Source organism: Podarcis gaigeae (genome assembly GCF_964106915.1).
Source record: "Podarcis gaigeae genome assembly, chromosome: 12".
NCBI classification, from domain to species: Eukaryota; Metazoa; Chordata; class Lepidosauria; order Squamata; family Lacertidae; genus Podarcis; species Podarcis gaigeae.
Genome location: NC_139688.1, coordinates 13,024,640 through 13,050,197, shown reverse-complemented (window position 1 = coordinate 13,050,197; position 25,558 = coordinate 13,024,640). Strand labels below are relative to the sequence as shown.

Sequence of the window (25,558 nt, the reverse complement as noted above, 5' to 3'; positions counted from 1 at the left end):
GGTACAAACCATGGCAACTATTCAGGGTGTGAATCAGCCCTATGTACTTCCTGAGGTGTGTACAAGGTGAGCGAAGATTATTTGGGTGATGCTTTCACAATCCTGAGGCAGAATGCCATGAACAAGGTATCAGGAGTGGGTGATCACAACTGCAAATTGAAGCATTTTCCATTGCAACAAAATGTGAAGTGCAATGCCTCAGAATTACAGAGCTGGTCCTTTCTATACAACTATCTTCTGTAAGGAACACTCCTAATCTCTGGAAGATGAAGAAAATTTCTCCCCACCCCTCCTGATTTTGGGGGTGGGGGGTGGGAGAAAAAGAAGAAAAAAGGCTGTGCTGTTTTTCTTCCCTCCCAAAAAATCTGATGAAATATTGCAACAAAGCAATTCCTTCTTAATTCCCTCACTTCCTTGGACGGCCAAGTGGGTAGCTAGCTAGCACATCTTGCTCAGTCCACAGACAAGGAAGGGGAGAATAAGAAGTTGCTGCTCTCTTACACTACACCATAAGGTTGGAAAAATCCTCCTCCTCTATGAAACAACCTGAACATACCCTACCCCCCCAAAAAAATACTGGCCAAATGCTCTGCTCCCAATTCCACTTGCAATTGTGGAAGGCACAACCAAATTCTTCATTCCCCAATCTGACTTTGGGAAGAATTCCTTTCCAGGGAGACAATGTGACTACCAGAGAGATGCAGAGTGGGAATAAAATGGAGGGGGTGGAGGGACATTTTCTTCAGTAAAGGGAATTCTGACTTTACTGAAAGCAGGACCCAGCCTTGTGCTCTTCTTTCCTGCTCCCCTCATGGCATGTAGATGAACATCTGATCTTGAAGATCCCTTGCAGGATCATCTTCAGCCCTGCCTGATCAAACTACTTTCTTTAGCAACTTCACTGTCCATGCTTAGAGCATATGCTGCAAATCAAACAACAGGACTCGCCTGGTTTTGGTGTCTAATTTGAGTGGTGGGGAAGTGGTAAAACCCAAGTACCACTTATGATCTAGCCACATGTGGGTGTGAGGGAAGAAGTCCTATCCAAAAAGTTTCTCGTTAATGCTCAATCTTGTTCATGATAAATACTGGAGTTAGTAAAGCAGCAGAGCCCACCACCAGCCAAAAGATGTGTTATCTAACTGAACACCCTCTTTTTTCTCTTGAAAGACTATTTTCTCTGTACTTTTTGAGAGCACAGCATTTTCCTGCGAGTACGCTGAACCCTTGGCAAGAGCAGCTCTGGAACAACCATGAAAGGCATTTGTGTGACACTGCATTGAGATGAACGACACTCTGGGCTTGCTGCATCACAGTTGAGATCATTCTTTTATCTAGAAGCCTTTTCCTTTCAGACACACTGGGTTTTTGGGGGGGGGGGCATTTTAAATATATGTAATTAACTGCTAAAAGCCTTCTCCTCCTCGTCCTCCCATCAAAGACATTGAGCTTTGTAAGATGAAAGATTTCTGGCACAAGTAACACAAGCCCAGGGTGATTTACCTGAATAGGTCCTACCGACATCAGCAGGTTTTTCAGTTGGACATCCGTGGTTGATGAAGAAAGCCCTTCAACTGACACAATGCAGGGCTGTGGTTTGCACTCTACCACTCGCAGATTCTGTTTATTTGGCATCAAGCGTCCTCGGCCCATCTGGCCCGCAATGCCTCTGCCTCTCCCGTGCGTAATGACCTGCCAAGAACAAAAGTAAGCTGCATTTTTTTATTTACTTGCTTTCGCCTAACTGAATCTGACAGGTAACGCGCAAGTTAGTAATTCACTTAGAAGGAGATGATGAAAGCGGAGACCGATTAAAAGGTGTCATGTTGCTGTTGGCAAATTTTACACACACAAGCTTGTTCATTGGACTGACAGCCAAACGGTTCAGACTCCCTGTGTGCTATAAATGTGCAAATATGGAGACATGTCAATGTAACAAGGATTTCCTCTCGGGGGGGAAGCAACAGCACCAGAAAGGTTATGCCACTGTTTCCCTTAAGAGCTTTCATAACTGCCCAACCGTCTTGGAAACTGGGGTTTGCCGTAGGAGTTTTCATTCACCTCCCTGGCCTTCTGATTTCCAGGGGTGTCATCAGCTCTCCAAATTCAGAGCTTGAAAAGCTTAGCTAGTCTGCAAGACAAGTCCAATGCTAAGAGGGCAACACCCTGATGCACAAAATGGCAACAAAGTTCTATAGGTCTGCATAGCAGAGGAACTGAGCTCTCTATTAACATGATGGATGTTCATTGTGGCGAAGATCATGTTAAGTTCTCCTTAGAAACACCAGGCAGATTAAGACAGTTTCAGGTGATAAAAGTCTACTTTAACACTAAAATGACAATACAAAAGGTCGCAAATACTTGACACGCCAACTCTCTCTTCACTCCTCCTCTAGCAGCAGGGATGTTTTAACTGGTTCAGCATCTGAATAACCGTGGGAATTCATTCCTGGCTATTCTTTCAAACCAATTGCAAAGGTGATTTTAATACAAATTGTGAACCCGTACCTTCTTTGCCTGATGTATCCCCGGGATGTTTTTCAGCCCCTGGGGAAGTGAGTGGATCTGTGCCAGCTGGTGCTGATGTGGTTGCTGTATGGTTCCTTTTGTCAGCGTGACCTTCCGCACAGGCTGATGTCTTTGGTCCAGGGGCTGCTGTAGCCGGTGGTGTGGCAGGTCGGAGTGAGAAAAGCCAACGTTCTCACCACCCTGTGGGAAAACAACACCACACCGGTTCAGGATCCACAAAATGCAGCACACCTTTTCTGCAAAGCTACTACAGCGCTGAGTGTGATTAGTCTGCACAGGTACCATATTCTGCTAAAAACAGAAACTGGCTTGAAATTTTGGGTCTATTTCCGAGTGGAAATAGAATGATGAAATGGGGAGTTGGTAAAAAGCCACCACCGTGCCCCCCCACCCCCCAACATGATGACAGGTTACTAGCTACAATGGAGAGAGTCTATGCAAATGTTCTTCTACATGTATAAATGAATCAAAGCCTAATATATGAGAACATCTAAGCCAGGGATGTCCAACAGGTCGATCACAATCTACTGGTAGATCCCCGGGAGGTTTTGGTAGGTTGTGGTTGATCACTGGTTCCCTTTCCTCAGTTAAAAATATAATTGTGCCCCACCCCCTCGCCCCGCCCTCCATTGTTGCCTGATCTCCAGAACGGAAGACTGAGCTTTTGCAGTGAGGCTGATTGTTTCCTTAGTGATTTTTTGGGGAGCGACTTTCCCCCTTTCCCCCTAAAAATAGCTCAGCAACTTTGACCTGAACACCCCCCCCCCAAAGGGTAGATCACTGCCAGTTTTTTATTCTGTGAGTAGATCGCAGTCTCTTAGGAGTTGGCCGTCCCTGATCTAAGCTGTGACTTGCATGGTAAAACAGAATCACATCCACATGCCAGATTAGTTTGATGACAGTGGGGGCTGCCTACTGCATGCTCCTTGGGCTATATTCCTCTATCTAGGCTTATAGTTAGTTGCTTTCTCTGGGTAACACTCACCAATTTTAGGTTCCCAAATGCAGAAAGGGACATTTAAAATTTAAAAGGTAGTTATGATTAAAGGTACAATGTTGAGAAAAGAAATCATGTCGGCATGTATTTATGGTTCACATAATTCACTTGAGAAATTTAGTAAAAATTTTGCTGCTCAGTTAGGTGAATTCTGTAAAGGAGAAATTATCATTATATTATATTATATTATATTATATTATATTATATTATATTATATTATATTATATTATATTATATTATATTATATTATATTATATTATATTATATTATATTATATTATATTATTATTTTTATAATGAAATGTTTTTAGAATGTTGGATTATTTTGATTGTTGTTAGCCGCCCTGAGCCCAGCTTCGGCTGGGGAGGGCGGGATATAAATAAAAATAATAATAATAATAATAATAATAATTATTATTATTATTATTATTATTATTATTATTATTATTGCAGAAAATTATATTTACCAAAAAATATCAAATGAGTATTAGAAAGAAAACCTAGAAGCCCCATTTACAATACCAGAAGGCTGAAAATTAATTAATTAAAAATGGCAAATTTCCTTGCCCAGATGGTTTATCTACTGAGTATTATAATGCCACCATTCTGATATATATAAATATTGATCAGACTGGGGTTTTTTGAGAAACAATAAATTATCTACCATCATACAAAGGTCAATCAGTATGAGAGAGCTCCAGATAAGAACCTAAAGTCTATATTGTTATTTCTAAGTGCCAAAAAGGGATTTGATAGACTAGAGTGGTGATATCTGTTAAGAGGGTTTGAATTGTTTTAATCTGGGTAGAAATTTCAGATCCTGATTCAATTTCTCTATCAAAAACTGACAGCACAAGGACAGCTTATCTCTTGGGTCAATTTTTGTTGTCAACAGCAGGAATGGGGGCCATTTTTTTGCTCCACAGGCCAGATCCTTATCAGAACTAGACTTGCAGGCCAAATCTGCATTGTTATAGGATGGTGTTGGTTATGCTATGTATTTTATATTACAAAATGTAAATTTCTTTGTGTTATATATTTATAAGTTAAGATAAATATATGTAATAATAAAAGTTCCACCCCCACCAAAAAGAAAAAAAATGCTTTAAAAAAGAAAGAAAGCAATTTAAGATTAAGTGGGCTGTAGTGTTTTTCATATAAGGAAAGGCTAAAAGCTTTTGCGACTTTTTAGTTTACAAAAGGTGAGACATGATGGTAGCTTATAAAGCTGCAAATTATGGAGAAAAATATGGCTAGAGAATTCCACTCCATTCAAAACAGAAGAATTCAGATATCCAATAAAACCGACTGGCTGTTGATTCAGGTCAGGCAAAATAAAGTCAAACAATACCTAACAGAATTCACTCCTATAGGATTAGTGATAACCGCTAGCTTTGCTGGCTTTAAAAGGAGTTTAGGCAAGTTTAAGGGAAATCAATGACTACTAGCCAGGTTCAGGGGCATATTGAGCACCAAATATTGCAGGACACACAGCTGGGGGGTGTGTTGTGCTCTGCTTTTGAGATGTCCAGGGGCATCTGAATTGCCACTGGTGGAAGCGGGATGTTGGACTATCCAAACATCTATTATTTTCTAATCATGGTGTGTGCAAATCTTTTTTGCCATGGCACTAGATGCTTCACAGAAATCCATCTGTCATCAAGTCCAAGCTAGGTGAATTCACCAAAAGAACTACTTGAGAAGGGTGTCATTCTGTTGCATGTAGATTAAAATATCATTCCAAATTTTGGGAATCAATTAAAACCAGAGTTGTCCTAGAGGGGATGCAAACCTTTCTAATGATGATTGTGATGATGATTTATTGAGTTTATATACCGCCCTATACCCGGAGATCTCAGGGCAGTTCTAAGAGTTATGTTTATGTACATTTAACTCTGCCAAGTAGACTTGAAACTTCTACTTAGCCTTTCACTTACTTGAGCCTTTACTATTATATTAACATGTTTTGTGTAGCCTCTGGCAACGGCAGTGCCAGGGCTGCATTTGCACAGAACCAGATAGTTCCCATCCTCAACAATTATCTGCCCACAGAGCAAGCCTTAGAACTGAGCCAATAACCAAGCAATACATTAGCACTATTTTGGTAGATTTGCTGAAAGCCAACTTTCATTTTGAATCAAGACCAGTATTTTCAGATGACCTTTAATATATTCTTGTTCTTCATATGCAAAGTGATAAACGAAGAACAGGATTAGGTGTGAGACAATACAGTTAAAAGGGCAAGCACTCTAGTCACAGTCAATTCTTAAACTGTTGATCAGCAAAATACCAGATCCTACAGATTTAAAATGCAAACAAAGAGAAGTCAAGAAATATGCTTTCATCTGATTATTATATAAAACAGTATTGTATCACAAGTAATTTGTGACAAAAAAAACCAAACAAACCACAATCCTTGCCAATTTTCAGTGATGGGTATAAGACATTCCTAAACTAAAGGTATTATACACTGACATATAGCTTAATATTGCACTTATGTGGTACAGTGGTACCTTGGTTTACAACCATAATCCGTTTCGGAGGTTTGTTTGTAAACCAAAACAGGTTGTAACCCAAGGCGCACTTTTGGGGCCTCCCAAAAAATTTGTTCGTAAAAAAAAGGGTTGTAATCCAAAAAAAGGTTGCAAACTGGGACAAGCACTTCTGGATTTGACGTGTTTGTAATCCAAAACGTATGCAAACCAAGACATATGCAAACCAAGGTACCACTGTATTAACTTTCCATTGTCATTTGCAACTTGGAAGCTACCTTGAAAGTCCAGCTGGATTGTACAAGAAAGAACCTAAAAGAATGAGGTCCAACCATCTCTAGATCAATGGTTTATTTGCAGAAATCTAAACTAATTACCTCCGGAAACTTAAGAGACCACGCATTATTGTAAAGAACATGCATTCTTTAATAAATAAGACCTTTGAAGGAGTGCCAGAATTTTGTATGCTGTGCACTCTATCACGGATACCCTGACAGTTTCACAATGAAGATGAAGTTTGTTTGCCACCAATATTAGCCAGACAAATTTATTTATAACAAATGCTTTGAGGATGTCCTGATAAAAAACTGCCCCATTGATACTGTCAGAGCTTCTTGCAATTTGACAGATCAAATCTTATTTTAATTCTTAAAACCCCGCGAATGAGCGATATCACCAGCAAGCATTCTGTAGTGAGCAAATTGATTAATCCCCTTCTATAGAAATCTCAACTCTTGATTACACCTATCAGGCGTTAAGCAGCATTATTCCAGAGTGACAACACTTGACAAATTCCCCAACCATCTCTCTCAGCCTTTGTGGCCCTTCTAGCTTGTATTAACCCTGATGAAAAATTAATTTTCCTTATCTTTGACTAAAACCCAAAATCCAAATCCGCCAAACTGGCAACTCTTTCTGTAAAGGTATTATGAAAACCTCCAAAAGATTAATTGCATGTCTTCAGGTGACATTAAATTAATTTCTATACTCATGACAGACATTTGATACTCCGTACTGAGAGGACAGATAACATTGTAAGGATACACAGAAGGACAGTAGTGGAGTGTCCCAGGGCAGCCTCTTATGAATTCTCCTTTCGATAAGGCCATACTTCACTGTCATTGGCACTGTTACCGATCTTACAGCCCATAGACCTCACTGCACAGGTTTCTATTAACGACGACAATGCTGTGTTTATCCATGTAATCTTTTCTAAAGCTAATTCAAAAATCACCCAACAGTGAGGGGGATGTGTTTGCCGGATAAAGCATTTAAAGGAAATAAACTTGGGTCGATTTGTGAAGTGTCACATTGTAGGGACACAGGCAGCAAAAAACTGCTCTGCAGACGTATTTTGTGAAGATGAGCGGACAGGAAACCTTGCAGCCCAGGACCCTCAAATGCCCGTGTTGAGAGAAAATGTCCTTTTTCAACAAGAGCCTGTTTATAAACATTTAAAAACGTCCATTTTTCAGCCTTTGTGCTCTATCTCTCTCTTACCGAGGGGTAAAATACTTTAAAATCAACTTGTTGAGCGAGTTCATTAGCAACTATATTTACCAATTGGCAGCTCTATAATGGCAACACTGGCATGAGATGGGGCAGTATGCTCAAGTGGACTTGTATTTAGACATTCAGTTAAATGGGGTACGGAAGATGGAATTAAAAACCGAATGGAAGTTCTGGGTAGAAGTGAAGTTGTACGTCCGCCCTCAATAACTTTGCATGTAGCACTGAATCTTGGTCTCCTGTTTGACTGCTTAATTTGCAAAAGGAACTACAGTGGACGCTCAGGTTGCGAATGTGATCTGTGCGGGAGGCACGTTCGCAACCCGCAGTGCTGCATCTGCACACGTGCTGGTTGCGATTCGGTGCTTCTGCACATACGCGAAGCATGATTTAGCGCTTCTGTGCATGTGCTAGTACCTAAACCTGGAAGTAACCCGTTCCGGTACTTCCGGGTTCGGCGCAGTGCACAACCCGAAAACGCACGACCTGAAGTGTCTGTAATCTGAGGTATGACTGTAATCATACAGTGAATCAAACTGTGTCCAATTGTGTCCTTCCACTAACTTTTGTCCAGTGAAGGTTTCCATCAGAAGAACAGAGAGGTAAACCATTTCCTTTGATTCCCACCCTCCCATGCCACTGTCCATGCTGTTTCAAAGCTCTCGCATTCCCCACAAAAGCCTCTGGATTAGATTTTTTTGGTGGGGGGCATCAGCAAGTATAATCTTCCTTCCCATTCTGTTGACAGAAGCCTCCACTGTACCATTGTCTCTTCAATCAGCGGAGGGACACCGCCGCAAAGAACTCTAAAAATTAGAAACGGACAACACATACTTATTTTTACTGCCAGGGCCAGGGGAGGGATTGCAATCTTTATGTAAACCACTTTGACGGGGGGCAGGGAGGTTGCAATCAGCATATGAATTTTATAAAATAATTAATAAACCAAGTTTATATGGGGACATGGTCATGATATCCAATTCCTAAGAGGAGACAGGAGCTGTTGCTCCATTCCAGCGTTATCTTCTGCCTGCAGCTCTCTGTGTCTCTCTCCTCTCTCCTGCAGCTTTCTTCTTCTGTCTGCTTGCCTATGTTGCTTCCCTGTTTTGGAGCCATCTCCTCTGCTGCAACCATCGCTGGAAAGGCCACCACCACCAGAGCCAAGCACATATGACTGAACTCACACATGTAAAATGCATGTGTGCTGTGGTCGTACTGTATACATATGGTGGGTAATAACATTCCATTGTTTGAATTATATTGACTTTCTGGTTTATTTCTCATGGCAATGCCCCTAGAACACCTATGGAGAATGCGCTAGCAAGACTCGTGTATTCCATACATTACCTGGGCTCACATACACTCACAATTCTTATTTTCTACAGGATGGCAGAAGCAGGAGAAGATAGAAGCAGGAAAAGATAGAGTGAGTTCTTTTTCTTTTCTATTTTCTGGTAATGTTCACAATAGCATTCAATTTAAGCACACTACTGGAAATTAATGTTTTGTTGTTGATGTGCTGTGAGCAACACCATGCACACAAAGCCCAGTACTGCTCAGGGCACTTACATGAATGCACAAAGGTGCTATAGAACAAAGACTGTTCTACACATGTTACTGGTATTTCCAGCACAATCCTCCATATTTTTCCTTTCTGAAGAGAATTCATGTTATTTGAAAAACATGCCCTTCAGAGGTTACAGATATACACTGATGAGCTGTGAAAACCACAAAGATGGTCCTTGCTACAGTATGTTATCTTGCCTTAGGAGGACTTTAAATGTTTAGCAACACAAAACACAGTACAGTGGACGCTTGGGTTGTGAACGTAATCCGTGCGGGAGGCACGTTCACAACCTGCAGCATCACATCTGCACATGCGCGGGTTGCGATTCGGTGCTTCTGTGCATGTGCAAAGTGCGATGTAGTGCTTCTGCACATGTGCGACTGCCAAAACCCAGAAGTAACCCCTTCTGCTACTTCTGGGTTTCAGCGCATCCGTAACCCAAAAAAAACACAACCTGAAGCATCTGTAACCCAAGGTATGACTGTAATTTATAAAACACAAACATGCATGTGTTAGTGACAAGTGAAATGTTAAGTTAAAATTGACCAAATTCACTAGTTTCTATCTAGCAACATAATGGGCAGAATAATGATGACCCAAACCCCTGCAATACCTTGATTGCACAAACAATGGGTGATAAGGTTTGCCTCGTATTTTGCTTGCAATATATGTCATGCACCCCAAGAATCTGTATATAAAGGAATGGGGAGAGCTAATGAAGTGATGATTTCTTAATACATAACTCGGCATCTTATTTTTATAACTGAAACAATGAACTCATAATTCGATGAACACTGAGAACTATCACTGAGAAATATTCATACCTTCAGAGTCTCAACAACAGTTTACATTTGCCTTGGGAAACGGATTATGTATGGTTGTATGGTAAAAAATAATAAAACTCCAACTGGAACGGTGGTGGTGTTGGGGATATGCACACTACTGACTTCTGTGAGGGCAAAATGAAATGGCTAAGCGCCTGTAGTTCAGAAGTTATGATGACAGACACTTCCTCTTAACTAAAAAAGTTAGCAAATTATACTATGCAGGAAGCAAAAAAAGTACAATTCTAGAATCTGTTTCTAACCAACTTTGCTGAGATGTAAATGTTTAGCAAAGGCTAGGAAGTCAGCAGTTATATTTGAACACATAATTTAAAGCTGAGGTTGGGTACGGGGTACGGGGTTGGTTTCCTCCCCCAAAAACATGACAAATCAGTTGTGACTTAAATGCTTGGCATGCAATCACAAATGCATTTCTAAAAAGGATAGCCAGCCTTTCCCATCCCTGCTCTGCCATCTTTCCCAACCTCTTCTGGTATCCTCTGTGATAGAACGGTTTCTTGTATCTTCATACCAGGCAAGTCTCCTACGTATTCTGAGGTGTTTTCCAGCTGGGACCAGGATTGACTCTGCTTCCCTTTCCTGTGATGATGGAAGAGCTGCTATGCCTTGGAGTTGCATGAGCTCTCCTCACCTGGCTACTGAGGTAACTACTCGTAGCAAGAAAGACAATTGGACAGAGACCCTACTGTAGGCTATGCAGCATGAAGGTTAATCCAGCCCAGACCAAAGATGCCAGTACAGTGGTACCTCGGGTTAAGTACTTAATTCGTTCTGGAGGTCCGTTCTTAGCCTGAAACTGTTCTTAACCTGAAGCACCACTTTAGCTAATGGGGCATCTCGCTGCCACCGGAGCACAATTTCTGTTGTCATCCTGAAGGGAAGTTCTTAACCCAAGGTACAATTTCTGGCTTAGCAGAGTCTGTAACCTGAAGCGTCTGTAACCCGAGGTACCACTGTAATCTATAGCTCTCTAGCCCACAATGCATTTCCCAACACTGAAGTGCCCACCCACTTGATATTTTATTTTATACCAATACACACACTCTCAAGTTGTAATTACAGTTTATGGAGATGAAAATACCTAGGGAGGTGGGGGGGGGGGGAATTGAGATGATGCATGGTTTCAGTACAGTGGTACCTCGGGTTAAGTACTTAATTCGTTCCGGAGGTCCGTTCTTAACCTGAAACTGTTCTTAACCTGAAGCACCACTTTAGCTAATGGGGCCTCCTGCTGCCGCTGCGCCGCCAGAGCACAATTTCTTTTCTCATCCTGAAGCAAAGTTCTTAACCCGAAGTACAGTGGTGCCCCGCAAAACGAACGCCTCGCAAGACAAAAAACCCGCAAGACGAAAGGGTTTTCCGTTTTGGAGGCACTTCGCAAAACGAATTTCCCTATGGGCTTGCTTTGCAAGAAGAAAGCCCATAGGGAAATCTCCCGGGACCTCTTTTAAATGCTAGCAGTGGAGAGCAAAGCCTTCCCCCCCCCTCCGGCCTTCAGAAGAGGTCCAGGAAGGCCGGCGGGGGCCGAAAAGGCTTTGCTCCCCACCGCCATCATTTTAAAAGCAGTCCAGGATAGCAGGGAAGTGCTTCCCGCTATCCCGGATGGCTTTGGAAGGCAGGCGGGGGGGAGCAAAGACTTTTGCCCCCCGCCCGCCTTCAGAAGAGGTCCTGGACCTCTTCTGCAGGCGGGCGGGGGGCAAAAGTCTTTGCTCCCCCCCGCCTGCCTTCCCGGGAGAGCGGAGAAACGCAGCGTGTTTCTCCGCTGTCCCGGAGGGCTTTTGAAGGCAGGCGGGGGGAGCAAAGACTTTTGCCCCCCGCCCGCCTTCTGAAGGTGGGCGGGGGGCAAAAGTCTTTGCTCCCCCCCCGCCTGCCTTCCGGGAGAGCGGAGAAATGCAGCGCTGCGTTTCTTCGCTCTCCCGGGAAGGCAGGCAGGGGGAAGCAAAGACTTTCGCCCCCCGCCGGCCTTCAGAAGAGGTCGGGGGACAGACTGTCCCCGGACCTGGTCTGAAGGCGGTTTCCATAGGAATGCATTAATTGATTTTTAATGCATTCCTATGGGAAACCGTGCTTCGCAAGACGAAAAACTCGCAAGACGAAAAGACTTGCGGAACGAATTAATTTCGTCTTGCGAGGCACCACTGTACTATTTCTGGGTTAGCAGAGTCTGTAACCTGAAGCGTATGTAACCCGAGGTACCACTGTATTACCCTTTTCAATGGCCTATCCTAATAATGGGCCACTGTACTTTAAAGAAGCCCTCTCTCTACTTATTTCAAGTGTAGCATTACTACAGTGGTACCTAGGTTTGCATACATCTTGGTTTGCATACGTTTTGCATTACAAACACGTCAAACCCAGAGGTGTGCAATCTTTTTTTGGATTACGGAATTTTTTGGGGGGGGGGGCATTGGCGAAAGCGCGCCTTGGGTTACAACTTGTTTTGGTTTACAAACTGGCCTCCGGAAAATATTATGGTTGTAAACCAAGGTACCACTGTACTGTCTCCGAGACGTTGGTCCATTTTATGGAACAAAATTTGTTCTCCTTGCAATTGCTATTGATTGATCTATACAGTAGTACTACCAGTGTGCCATAATGCTTTACAGACTGCAAAAGGTCAGTTCCCTGCCCTGAGGAGGATACCTTTTAAAATTTGACTCAGGAAACAGAGTGGGGGCAAGGAGGGGAGGAAGGGTAATTAGGGAAGCAATGAGCACTTTTAGCTACAGGCGGAGTTACAGCAAAGCATGGGAATCAAGGGGCTGTGTCAAATGATTCACAGGGCAGGTGGATTTTGAAGAAGGGTTTGGGCACAGGAAACTGCAGGTGTTCTGGAAGGTAATACCAAGCATGCAGGGGACAGCAAGGGACAAAAAGAAAGTCTTTTGAGGGAGCAGACCTTTGGATGGCACAGCTGGAGGACCAAAGTTCTGGCAGGAATGTATGAGTGGGCAAGAGCATGGAAGCCCTCTGAAGTAAACAGCACGGGGCTTGGGTAGGATTGTGCCATCTATACTTACAGTAGCAGGAGCTGAAGCTCTTAAGTAGCACAGTTTCAATTATTGGAAGCAAGGTAGGTCCTGAGTACAATTGCAAAATACAGAGTCTGAAATGAAACCACACCTAAGCTGTAGTCCTGCCCTCATTAACAGAAATGTGAGTTGTCTCCAGTATTGTTGTGGATTTCCATATAGTAGAACCGATGTTATGATCTATGAGATCACAATAAAAGGGCTATAAAAGTACACATTATTTAAACATTTTTATTGCATGAGATGAGCAATACAGATGCAAAAAACCAAAAGTATACAATAATCAAACTTTTTTGAACAGTTCTCATTTTTAGAGAGGAATGCTTGCTTCCCAACTGAAGCAAATTTTTCTCTCCCTCCCCCCCCCCCCCATTCCCCCACCTCTTCCACTCCTGGTATAAATGCCATAGCTCATGTAGAGTGGAATGAAGAGTTCTGCTGTTTCAGCCTTTGGAGACACTATGACTACCAACAGTTGCAACAATTACATAAAACAAAGCAGAGTTTCCATATACGAAAGACCCACTAGTGCAGTTCTCCACAGAGATTAAGGTGTGTTTCTTGGTCCAGTATAAGACTCAGCATTTTCAGACGACAGAGGACTAGACATATCACTCTGAGCAAGGGAGGTCAGTCTTTGGCTAAGGAGAAATCACCCAACAACAACATAAGATGGTTGAACAGCAGTTAATGTTAAGCATTCTGTAATTCCACAGTAGTCAATGGGTATCATCCAACATGTACACATCAAATTCCATCACCAAAAAGGAATATAGGGACAATAACCACAAACCTGCTTCATAAGACCGTCATCACTACTCCGCCATACTAGTTTATACTGTCACAATTAGTACTATAACCTCAAATCTTAGTGCTTGCTATTCCACAGGCTAATGGATTTATTTATAGAGAAGGAAATACTAGAAGAATCCCCCATAAGTCAACCATCAGTAGCCTATGGTGCATTTTTATTTGATCTCAGGAAAAAATACTAGTGTTAACATTTAATATATTTTTATGTTTCTATGTGTTACAATTGTACTGGGGAGATCAATGTAAAAATATGCCCTTCAAACCCCTTAACGTCTAGGCACGTCTAGGCACTGTGATGATAGAAGCTTCCTCTTCCATACATGATCATTTAAGTTTAAGAAGCAGAGGAAGAAATAATAATTAATAGCGTCAGTCCACCTAATTCAAGGAATGGACAAGTAACTTCATAATGGCTGGAGTAATTCCCTGGGATCAGCTCTCACCCCCAAACGTCAAAGCTTCTGCCAGTTAGATCACTGCAGGAGAGAAAGACACTATTTCTACAAGATCCCCCATTTGCCCATGTGGGGTTCAATTCTGTAGCACAAGCTTGTCACAAGTGCTTCCTTTTGCATGTGTTGTGCTTTAGTATCGCTGGAAAAAAAAATGTTACGCGGCACTAGATTTACTATTTTCATGATTTATGAGGATGCATTTATGGGGATTCAGGGGCGAAGCCAGACAGAGAATAAAGGTCATCTGCATGTACAAAAGGGATTTCCATGACAAGGTGATCAAAGAGTGTGATGTAGAGGTTGGAGTGTTGGACTAGGACCAGAGACATGCATGTTCAAATCCCTACTAAGTCATGAAGCTCACCTAAGGCCAGTCACTTTCTCTCTCCCCAGGGATGCTGCAAGGATAAAATTGGGGACTGCGGGAAAAAGAAAGACCAGGCACCCAGAGTCCCTTGGAAGAAAGGTATAATAAAAATTGCTAATATATAATTGTGTTGTGCTGTCACTTGTGTGCAAATCGTGTGAACCCCTTTCCTGTTAAGTGCTGCTCCAAAGGAAGATGCCAGTAGTACACATTACAACTACTCTAAGTTTAAAGGAAAGGCCAGTATGGCTGAAAGGGAAAAATAGTCTAAGGACAGAATAACAGCACAATGAAAGCAGAAGGAAGGGGGCAAGCGGATACTGAGCCTAAGGGTGTTTAGTCAAAGAGGGTTTGGGAAGTAGGGGGCTGAGAGACAGAGGCAAAGGTTTGACAAGACTAGGCTCCGTTAAATACTATTCATTTGAGCCCCATTGCATTTAACTACTTTCATGGGTTTCAGTGGAACTTGGGCCCAATCCAGAAAGACAGTAGAATGAGATAGAAAAGGTGTCTGACAAGAATTCAGACTGCAGGTGGGGGATATCTATTGTTGAATGTTCCCTCCTATTGAAACCCAAATATAAATAATATAAATATATAAATATAAATAATATAAATAATATATAAATGCATATCAGGGAGAAAGTTTCTAGCACAGCCCACATGTTAGTTTTTTACTTGCATAGTGATTTATGTATGAGTGCATTCATGTCTGGGAGCATTGTCTATTTCACCTATTTTAATACCCACATAAACATTCAGCTCAAAAATCATTTAGTACAATGGTGGTGGTAGTGGGGGAATCCAACAGCACAACCCAGCTCTGAAAAAATATCCACTGCAGACCAGGTACAGAATGCAATTAAAGCTATGATGCAGACAAAGCACTGGTAACTCCCGAGTGATGAGGCTGGGCATTTACCCTAGCCCTGAATACTTGCAAAGGGCTCACCAGTCCAAAAATACTGCCACTCTCACTTTGCACCCAAGAAGTTCGGAGGTCATGAGAGAATTCCTGGGTTGCATACTCTACAACTGCTAGATTAAAGGGGGGGGTCCCTACTGAGAAGACCTTACCAAAGAGGCCCCAAAATAATACAGCTAGCACTGAAGACCAAAAACAGTCCTTAGCAGACAATGCAACAAGCTTGAAAAGGAAGCAGAAAAGCAGTGAGTCATAGCAGCCATTCAGCCAAATAGTAGCCCAATTCTGAATGGCCATTATATAAAATCTTCCTCCTTGGCCAAGGTAAAGGTAAAGGTACCCCTGCCCGTACGGGCCAGTCTTGACAGACTCTGGGGTTGTGCGCCCATCTCACTCAAGAGGCCAGGGGCCAGCGTTGTCCAGAGACACTTCCGGGTCACGTGGCCAGCGTGACATCGCTGCTCTGGCGAGCCAGAGCCGCACACGGAAACGCCGTTTACCTTCCCGCTGGTAAGCGGTCCCTATTTATCTACTTGCACCCGGAGGTGCTTTCGAACTGCTAGGTTGGCAGGCGCTGGGATCGAGCAGCGGGAGCGCACCCCGCCGCAGGGATTCGAACCGCCGACCTTTCGATCGGCAAGTCCTAGGCGCTGAGGCTTTAACCCTCAGCGCCACCTGCGTCCCTTCCTTGGCCAAGACTTCCTACTAAAAACCTGTTGCCAGCCCAAAAGGCAAATGACATGATATGAACACTCCTCTGAAGAATGAGTCACAGCAACTGAAGAACATAGTTTCTTATTTATCACATCAACAAGTAGTAGTATGAATGCAAATTTAACACCACAATTTCTAAAATTCTCTTAATTTATGGTTACTCTGGAAACTTCAATGTAAGCCAGACAAAGAGGATGAGACACACAAAGATATTTCTGAGAAAGCTTTTACTACAATATTGATATATGCACCCAAGAAGCAGAGGCAAAGCAGAAGCATTGTTCTGAGCAAACAGCAGTGAGTTAGGAGGTTGACTTCCTAGCGTAAACTTGACTCAGTGTTATCCTACCATATTCTTAGCAAGTGTTGGCAAACCTTGTGTGTCAAAAGTCAATCTGAAAGTGCCCATGTTGTGTCACTGATGTCACGATGTATTAAAAAAAATTCCACTGTGAATGACAGCATGAGTTTGCTAAGATTAATTATGCTTTTAAATTTATTTGTGCTCTGCTAAGTCAATATATTATGTATGGTTTATGTATACTGACAGCTATGTCCAACCCTATACAAAAAAAAAACCCTACTCAAGGTGGCTTACAACAATTTAGAATTCTTATTATTTTATATGGTAGCTTATATGAGTATTCATTACCTAGACAAAACAAAGTAGTTCGTTAATGATCATACAAGTTTTCATCAAGTTTGTATAAATCTGAAAATGCACAGAACCAACAATTCTGAGGGAGAGAACATGATGTTGTCTGAAGCAACCTATCCAGAAGTAAGGTTTACTGATTTCAGTGGAGCTCACTCCACAGCAAATCTGCCGAACTGGAGCAGATGTGCCCAGTGTCTTGGTGGTGGGGTAGAATAATCTTTTTTCCTTGCCACACCAACGCCCTCCAGAGACAAAGGTGCTGGCACCCCAAGGATCTGCAAGTCTCCATCAACATCTCTCCATCTTATGTCCACAAGGGCAGAGAATAGAGAAGAGGGGAGCAAAATGGCAGGCACCAGTTTGGGGGAGAGGGGGGGCTCTCTCTTCTAAAATGGCACCTAATTAATCAGGGGTACTTTTTTAACGGTCTGGAAGGTTAATAGATGAACCTATTTGATCAAACACTGCAGCCCTCTCTGTTTTTTTAAAAAAAACTTCTAATACACAGTGTAAAAATGTAAATAAGTATATATTTTGTGCTCAACTTCCATGGTACAGTCTCCTTTGGGCCAAAAATGCAGTAAGGAAAGAGGTTCTCCATTTCAATATTTCTGTTTGAAATGTTCAAAGCATCCTGAAGATCAATGACTAAGTGATCAGGATTCCTGCCATGTGTGCTATTTGCATAATAGTTCTTTTCTCAAGGCAGAAAACTGACTTTTGACTTGCAGGGAACAAGTATCCCTAACCACAGCATAAAGGCAGCTTGAAATAAGAAAAATCCTACATAGAGAATATGGTTACAGAGAACAGCAAGCACAGGTGGGATTACGTACACTTGTGTTTTGCCTCATTCTCATTTGCTACAACAGGGGTAAGGAACTGGAATTACGTAGCAGGCCAGATCCTTATCTCCCCTACCCTGCACAGGCCAAATTTGACAGGTGAGTGGGAACACCACCTGTTAATCACCTAATGTCACAATGGTGATGGAGTGCTTTGTACCACTGATCAGCTGATCATTGGCAATTCAGAGTGCTGAGCAGGACTCTTTGCAAGCCCATTCAAGGATTGGCTAGCTAGTTACCCAGTGGGAACTCAGTAGTGCAGCCAACCCCAACTGGCTTGCTCTAACTGCCAATCAGTAGCATCTTCACCCGTCCTTCACCCCATATCACATATGATGTCAAGTGTGCGACTGGGGCAAGTGGTTTGGAGAAAACAGCCTTATGGGCCAAACTGGGATCTGTTCCCAGCTTAATTGAACCCATAACTTGGGGATCCCCACTCCTGTGCTACATAATAGGAAGCTTTGGTGAGCTGAATGGTCATTTCCCATGAATATCTGTACACCCCAACTGTACCACCTGACAGTTTATATGTTGCATGCCAATCTACCACCTTATACATAGGTTTTCTGATATAAATGATATGTTTCATGCACAAATGTGAGAAGGGTAGTACTTTCATAATACACTTCTAAAGGAGAAGATAGCTGAAGAATTATGACTTTTCTTCAAACTTCTGAAAACAATGGATTAAAGATCACAATGTCCAGCAAATGCTGCAGTTGGCTTTGCAATAACATGCAATGGCACAGCTGTGCTGAAAGCACCAACATCAATATTCTTGTCAATGAGTCTGAACAAAAGCAAAAAATGGAAACACATCTTCAACAGGCTGGTAGTTCTCAACACTTTCAGAAAGAGCTGCAATACCAGAAGATCAATATACTGTTCAGCCAGAACATGATATAGCTGACCTAGATGAGTTCAGATTTTGATGGAACACTTACATTCAAAACCTTGACCCAAAGGAAGAATACATAGATGCCTCAAAGGAGAATTACCAAAACATGCTCTAGGCAGGACTCAGAACTAGACATTCAGCAGGATTTGGGATGTCTACCTTACAGAGGGCTCTGACAGACTTAATCTTTGTGTAAGCTTAGACTAGCAAAATTGTCCAGACTGTCTCCCTTGCTGCCAATAACTCCCCTTTTCTCTGTGCAGCATGTGGAACAAAGTAACATGGTTGTAACTTTCTGACAAACTATTGAAAATTTAATCAAGCATCTTGATCTGAGTTTTCATGCTTAGTAGCAATTTTCTGTACAAAGGAATGTGGCTATACACCTGCCTGCACTGGAAAATTGGCTCACCCCTATTTAGAAGTTTAGAGGAAGATACACCAAGTCCCTTAGGAACTCTGCAGCGTGAAATATGTCTGTGTATTGCAAAAAGAGGAAATATATCACCCAAATATCTGTGTAGCTAGATACCTAGCCTGATAAATTAGTCCTGGCAATATCCTACACTCACCTGCTTTTTACTCACAAGAGTAGCTAGTGGAGAATAAGCAAAGCACTCCATTCTTCCTTTCCCAGCCTCTCTTGTGACTAAAAAACAGACTAGCAAAACACTGTACTAACTAGAAATGAGCACTCTCTTCCCACTCCATCAACTCACTTGTTTCTATGCTGAGTGCTCCGTGAAGCCATGGGAAATGGTCAGATCACTCTGCCCCTTTTCCAATAGTCTATGGTGTTTCTGTGCTAGTTATGCAGGAAGCAAAGTCTGTCCTGCATGTCAAGGCTCCACCATCAACCTGCTGTGTTTCTATGCTGGACGACTAAGTGGTGATACTCCTTTCTGTGGATCCAATAGGTTGTCAGCAGAGGCATCAATCGTTCTAGATCTACCCCCAGCTTCCCGTGTGCCCATGCAAGAAATGTAGGAGTTTGGCCTGCTGAGTAACTAAGCACAGCAGTTGGAAACCTCCAGCCCATGAGCCTAATTAGGCCCACCTCTGAATTTGGCCCAGGAAGCCATTTTGGGCAAACCATGCCCACCTGGGCTTTCCCAATCTCTTATTTCTGATCTCAGTGTTATAGTTCCACTGTATTTAAGATCAGAGATAAGTGTGGCACTGTGGTACTTAACATTAAGATTGAAGATAAGCATCTGCTTCTAACTTCTACCCCCAAAGGACATGCAGAGGCCTATCTCCAATCTTAGAACTGCGGGGCAACGCTAAGATAAGAGATATGTCTGTGCTGATCCATTGACATTAAATTTGCCATCCTATGAGCTTGGGTGATTGGTGGCCCTGACCACCCTTCAAAACTGCCTGCAGGTGGTGGGCTTTGCCATCGCTGGTCTACCATAAAAATCCAGAAGGCAGAGAGAAGGAGCACTCTACTCTGCCGCCAGCTCTCTCAGTTGCAATGATGGATGAATAAGAGGGAGCTTTACTTCCTGTGCACCCAGTACAGAAACCCAGCAGGCTGCTGGAGAAGGAATGAAGCACTCCATGCCTCTGCCAGCAGCCTGCTTGCTTTCTCTGTCAAGCGGGGAACGGAGGGCTTCCTACCCTACAACCCTATAATGGGTTGTCAGCAGAAGGGCCAAACCCTGGGTTGTTACCCACTCTGGAAGGAGAGAAGGTGAATAACCCCCTGCTGACCAGCAAATAAATGCAGAATGTTGCTAAAGGAGGGGCTGAACATTCCATTTCCTTTCTGCAGCCTCATGCACCTATGTCAAATTTCTAGTTGCCTATGGCCACCAGGCAAGTGGTTGAAAAAAGATTGCATATATCTGCTACACTGAATAACTGCAACAATTCGTTGTGGAGACTTCCTGCACTGGTATATATGATTTCAACAATCCTTTAGTTTTTACCAGTTGGAATTAAGATTGCCTAGCTATTACTAAAGAATATACGCCTGTCAAAATCTTGTAAACGAAAGTGATTCCTCAAAGGATCACTATAATCTGAGCTGGAAGAGATTCCCATCTGATACTTTAAGGCAGGATGCATTGGCCTCAATCCAAAGCGGCTCTATGCACGTGAAGGCTAGGACCATGCAAACTCAGCTGGAGCTCTCTTTGAAGCTCTTGCCACAGCATCTCACACTGCCAAGGAGGCATGCCAATCTGCAATTTAAAAAGCAACTTGCCTCTTTAGCAGTGGGAGATGTTGCGGCAAAACATTTCGAAGAAAGCACTGCTTTCAGGCAGATGCCTCTCCTGTGCACAAAGCTTCTTTGTATTTCAACCTCCATACATAAACCGTCCCTCAAATGCCTGTCCAGCCTTTACAGAACAATCTCCAAGGAAATTCTACAGCCTCTCTGGGCTTCTTACTCCCCTGCTGAACTGATCTTACAACTAAGCTGTACTTAATAAGGAACATCTTAAAACAACTTCTCTGCACTCCGAACTATTTCAGTCTGAATCCTAACAATTTAACCATAGTGGTTAAAATGGGTGGGAAAATAGAGCTAATTATTTTTCTGGGAGAAAAACACCACCACTGCATGAAACAAACTAAAATAATTTCAGCTCACTCCTTAAGTTATTTCCAATGCTGTCCAACTCCACGAAACTGGATGAACCTTTACTAAAGGCTCAGCACTAAATAATGCCTCAAATATACAGTATCCCAAAGAATATTTCTGCAATAGGAGCAGATAACTTGTTTTGGCCAGTAGGCTGTTTGGCATATCTTGCCTGCGAGTGGATGAGAAGTCATGTTTGCTATGAAAAGGACTGAACTACAGAGTCTCATTTTTTCTGTTCAGCCTGTGATACACACATAAACAAAATACACCCTTAGCTCAGTTCTACTTAGTCTTTATCAAGTAGTTTCTGCCCACTTCTCTCGAGTACCATTTATATGCACCCTGTGGTGAGGCTGTTTGCTGACGCACAAAACAGGGCAGTACAACCTACATGGGGAGGGTGGAGAACTCCAAAGTGAAAGCTTTCCTGGCTACTATCCTGTGTATTGCAGTACCAACAAAATCTGAGTCAGGGCAGAAGCCTGAATGTAATTTTATTGTGAACTAGTTCTCTGCTACTTGAAAAACAAGGCACACAAATTTGCTATTCTTGTCCTTAGGAGACAGGGAGGAAGGGTGAGGGGAGAGAATATGGTTAAACATACACATAATTTCCCTTCAACTTAAATCCATTTCCTCATTTCTCACATTTCAAAGTCCTTCAACAAAGTTTCTTATTTTCTTTCTAGAAGAGATATACACAGCTCTTATGCTTTATTCCTGAAAAATGCTGCATAAACTGCATTTATAACTCTCTATTTCCTGGCCTAAAGGGGGACTCGAAATTATTCCTCAATTTATTGTCACTTTTCCTAAAGTCTGGCATCCTGTTACCTAGTAATCAGGTAGTGACCTAAGCACAATTAAGTAGAGAGCAACATCTCATACAAAGGCTTCTGTTAAAGGAAAAAAGGAGGGAAGATCTTTTGGCCATAACCACAAATTGTTGGTGTTCGGTTCAGCATTCACTGCCCTTTTTTGGCTGTGGTTAGTTACCAAACGTTTTTGATTTGGATCAAAATCAAATGAGAACATTCTATTAAGTCACCAGCATGTGGTCTGCCTCCTTTATGCTACTTGTGCTTACCCTGATCACTTGATCCATTTGGCGATCAGTTCAGCAAGACCATTCAAGATTACAATATGGGGAAACGTACATGTATGATATTGGGGAAAATGATTTAAAATAGCTATACACAGCTGTGACAGTTCAAAATTAACAGGAAGATTTGAAATGTGGGTCGTCGTCCCCCCAAGCCTGTGCTCATCAATCTCCATTTTCTTTGGGCCTTTGCAAATAACAACACCAACAGGACAGACAGGGACCACAAAAAACACAAGAAAACAAAAGACAGACAAGCCTGGTAACTTACCCCTCCTGACAATTTAATCACCCTGACTTTGGTGCCGACATGGGGCCCATCTCCACTACCACTGTTTGCCCGCTGCATGACAGTTCTTTTCACCCCAGGCTTCAGTTCCTGAGGCTGGCCTTGTACTGATGCCACACGAGCAATCTGGGACGGGTTCATGTGGGCTGCAGGAGGCTTTGTTTGCAACCCTTTGTATGGCAGCTGGAGCTCGTTTTCGGGCACTGTCCTAGTCTGTCTTAGCTGCTTCACTGTTTTTATTTGCTGTCCTTGAAATTGTGCATTATCTCCAGCCTGCGGAATATTGGGGGGCTTAGGCTGAAAAGCAGGGGGGTTTGGAGCTACTGGGTCTTGCTTTTTAACCATCAGCCTGCACTTCACATTTTGGCGAGGCTGTGCACCGGGAAGGGGAAGCAAGGGATTGCCATTGGTGGGCAACTGTGAAGTTTCTTCCTCCTGTTGTTGGGTTGAAGACTGCTGCTGCTGTGCAAGCCTTTCAAGCAACTCTCTTTTTCTAGCTCCAGCCTGAAGTTGCCGCCTGAGCTCCTTTTGTTTCAAGATCTCTTCTCTTAGGCGCTTCTGTTCTTCTATCTTTAAACGGTAGAGTCTGGTTTCTTCATCTTCATCAGGAAACTGCAGAACATCAAAGGAAACAAGTTATAGGGATAGTAACTCCTATCCAGCTTGGTCAAATTTGGTTTTGCTTTTAAAAAAGAGAGTGCATTGATGGCATCCATTCAACATGAGCATCTTAAATCAACTGAAATATGGTGCTAATGCTTTTAAATGACATAGCTACCAATGCAAGTTTATTACTAGGCAACCTATGAAGAGTCAAAAAATACATGACTCCAGTTTGGACTTTACTTAATGGGGGGGGGGGGGAATCAGAATGCTGAAACTGAAGCCTTCTAAATCGGAACTCATTTAGAAGTTGCTGAAACCAATTAAACTATTAATATAATTCAAGATCTCAAAATATTGTTTCAAATGGAAGCTGTAACAATGCAGAGGCAGCCCACTGTCACATGGGTTTTATCTTGCTCTTTTCTGACAAACTAACAAAAGGTAGGGTGGTAAATGACCTGAAAGGCCCTGATTAGAACTATTGATTTTTCTTACAGAATTTTCAGCCTGATCTGAAACTCATTTGTCACACAATAATTGGTTATAATGAACAGCACAAGTCAATCTCTCTGACCTTGAACTCATGCACTCTCTTCAGAATTAAAATGTTGCCAAATGCAGTGTTGGAATATTAATGGTATATCAGGAATGCCTTTAATATTCCAGCCTTAAGCTTTTCTGAAAGTATTATACCCTTTGTGCATCAAATAACCTTTCCAAGGGGCCTAAAATTGTGGCAGAAAACACATTCTTACAGGAAGCTACAGGGAAATCAAGAACATCAAAAGAAAGGCTGCTGCCAAGTGTTGCTCCTGAGTTTGCAAGTTTCAACAGGACAAACGTTAAAGGATAATATAATAGGCTAAGAACTCTTCCTTATTAAACACTACAATAGTTTAACCCCCTAAAGCACCAACCGGATATGCTTTATTTAGTATACATCTTGAAGAAACCTCATTCGGCATGCAGCAGCTTAGATCACCAGCACTTGGAAGCAGTGAAAAAGTGGAAGATCCTGCACCATGGAATCAATGTAACATTGCTTGAACTAGTTTCACTCGCATATTGCTTTCACAAAGATTCTCTTACGCAATGTTCATGTTTAATTGGCAGGTAAGGTGTTTAAAAAGTCATCAGCTGAAAGTGTATGCAGGAGAAACTGGAACCTATCATTTACAATTGCATACTATTTTGAATTTGCTAGGCTCGTCTTAATATCTGAGTTCCCCTAACAATGTGAGTAAATAGGTCCCCATTCCCATTTACCATATTTCTAACTCAGATTAAGATGCTACATGACTCCATGGCAGAGTTGGCACTGAACCCAAGGGTACCACATCTAACTCTCTGCCCACGGGACCACACTGACTTTGACCATCTGAAACAAAAAACTGAGAACACTGAAAATAGCCATCCATCCAAAGTGCAATTAGCAAGCTTTCCATCTCGCGGGGTAAAGTACTTTAGTCTAAGTTTTACGGGCCAATTCAACCTAAAGTGATCTATTTCACTGAGTACAGTTGCTCTATATTCTGTAACAACCGATCAGAAAAAACATCAGCATTCAGTAGTTAGCATTTACAGTGACAAACCATTGATATTCATCATTCAAGCCTATCTGTAAGGGATAACAACAGAAATTAGCAGCTATATAGTTCTTTAGAATATTCAAAGCATTGTCTCAGTAATTTTTACAACAATCCCGCAAGGTAGGCTCAGTATTATGCCTATACTACAGGAGAGTGACTGAGGATAAGACACTGTGTCTCATTTAAAGCCATAAAAGCTCAGTTTGCGCATTATGCTAAGTAAAACCATGGCTTAGCATGAACAGTTCAATGTGCAGGCTCTCAGAGATTGTGGTCCCTCTGGTCCTCTTACTGTTACTGCATTGAGCTCAGCATGTCTAATGAACTCAGGTTCATGGTTTAGCTCTCTCCACACAGACTATGAATTGTAACCAAGATTTGTCCTGTGGGTTACAGCCAGTGCTTGGTTTGGGACAGCTAAACCATGAGCCTAGGTTCATATAACCTGCTAAGCCAAAGCATGACTTAGCCTGGTCCAGCACAGCAGAACCAGCAGATGAGCAAAGCAGTCACAATCTCCTCTCAGGGAGCCTGCACAATTGCGCTGTGCTGAGATATGATTTGGCTTAGAGTTACATGCAACTGAGTTTCTAGCAAGTTCATCGTGGATTCCACCTAGGGACTTTTAATAGTACTTTCACAGTAACTTGGTTCTCCAAAATCACTCAATGGTATTCAAGCGATATAGGCAATTCTTGTTTCCACAAAAACAGAATTTCATTATT

The 25,558-nt window shown here is 42.4% G+C and overlaps 1 protein-coding gene and 1 long non-coding RNA gene across 4 annotated transcripts in view; one reads left to right on the top strand and one right to left on the bottom strand.

Annotated features, from left to right (window-relative positions):
- The window catches only part of RBM33 (RNA binding motif protein 33), an 87,455-nt gene that overhangs the window by 14,545 nt on the left and 47,352 nt on the right, over positions 1-25,558 (bottom strand). For 2 of the 3 annotated variants that reach the window (XM_083704645.1, XM_083704644.1), the window contains exons 15-17: positions 22,621-23,250; positions 2,509-2,709; positions 1,504-1,692 (exon numbers count right to left, since the gene is read on the bottom strand). In XM_083704645.1, the coding sequence (XP_083560771.1) occupies positions 1,504-1,692; positions 2,509-2,709; positions 22,621-23,250 (1,020 nt within the window). Of the gene's footprint in view, positions 1-1,503; positions 1,693-2,508; positions 2,710-13,187; positions 13,612-22,620; positions 23,251-25,558 lie in introns of those variants that run through there. The other variant, XM_083704646.1, reaches the window with a different exon arrangement.
- Positions 13,610-17,383, top strand: LOC310828077. Its single transcript, XR_014556616.1, has 2 exons — positions 13,610-15,854; positions 16,228-17,383. It is a non-coding gene; the product is annotated as an uncharacterized lncRNA (long non-coding RNA).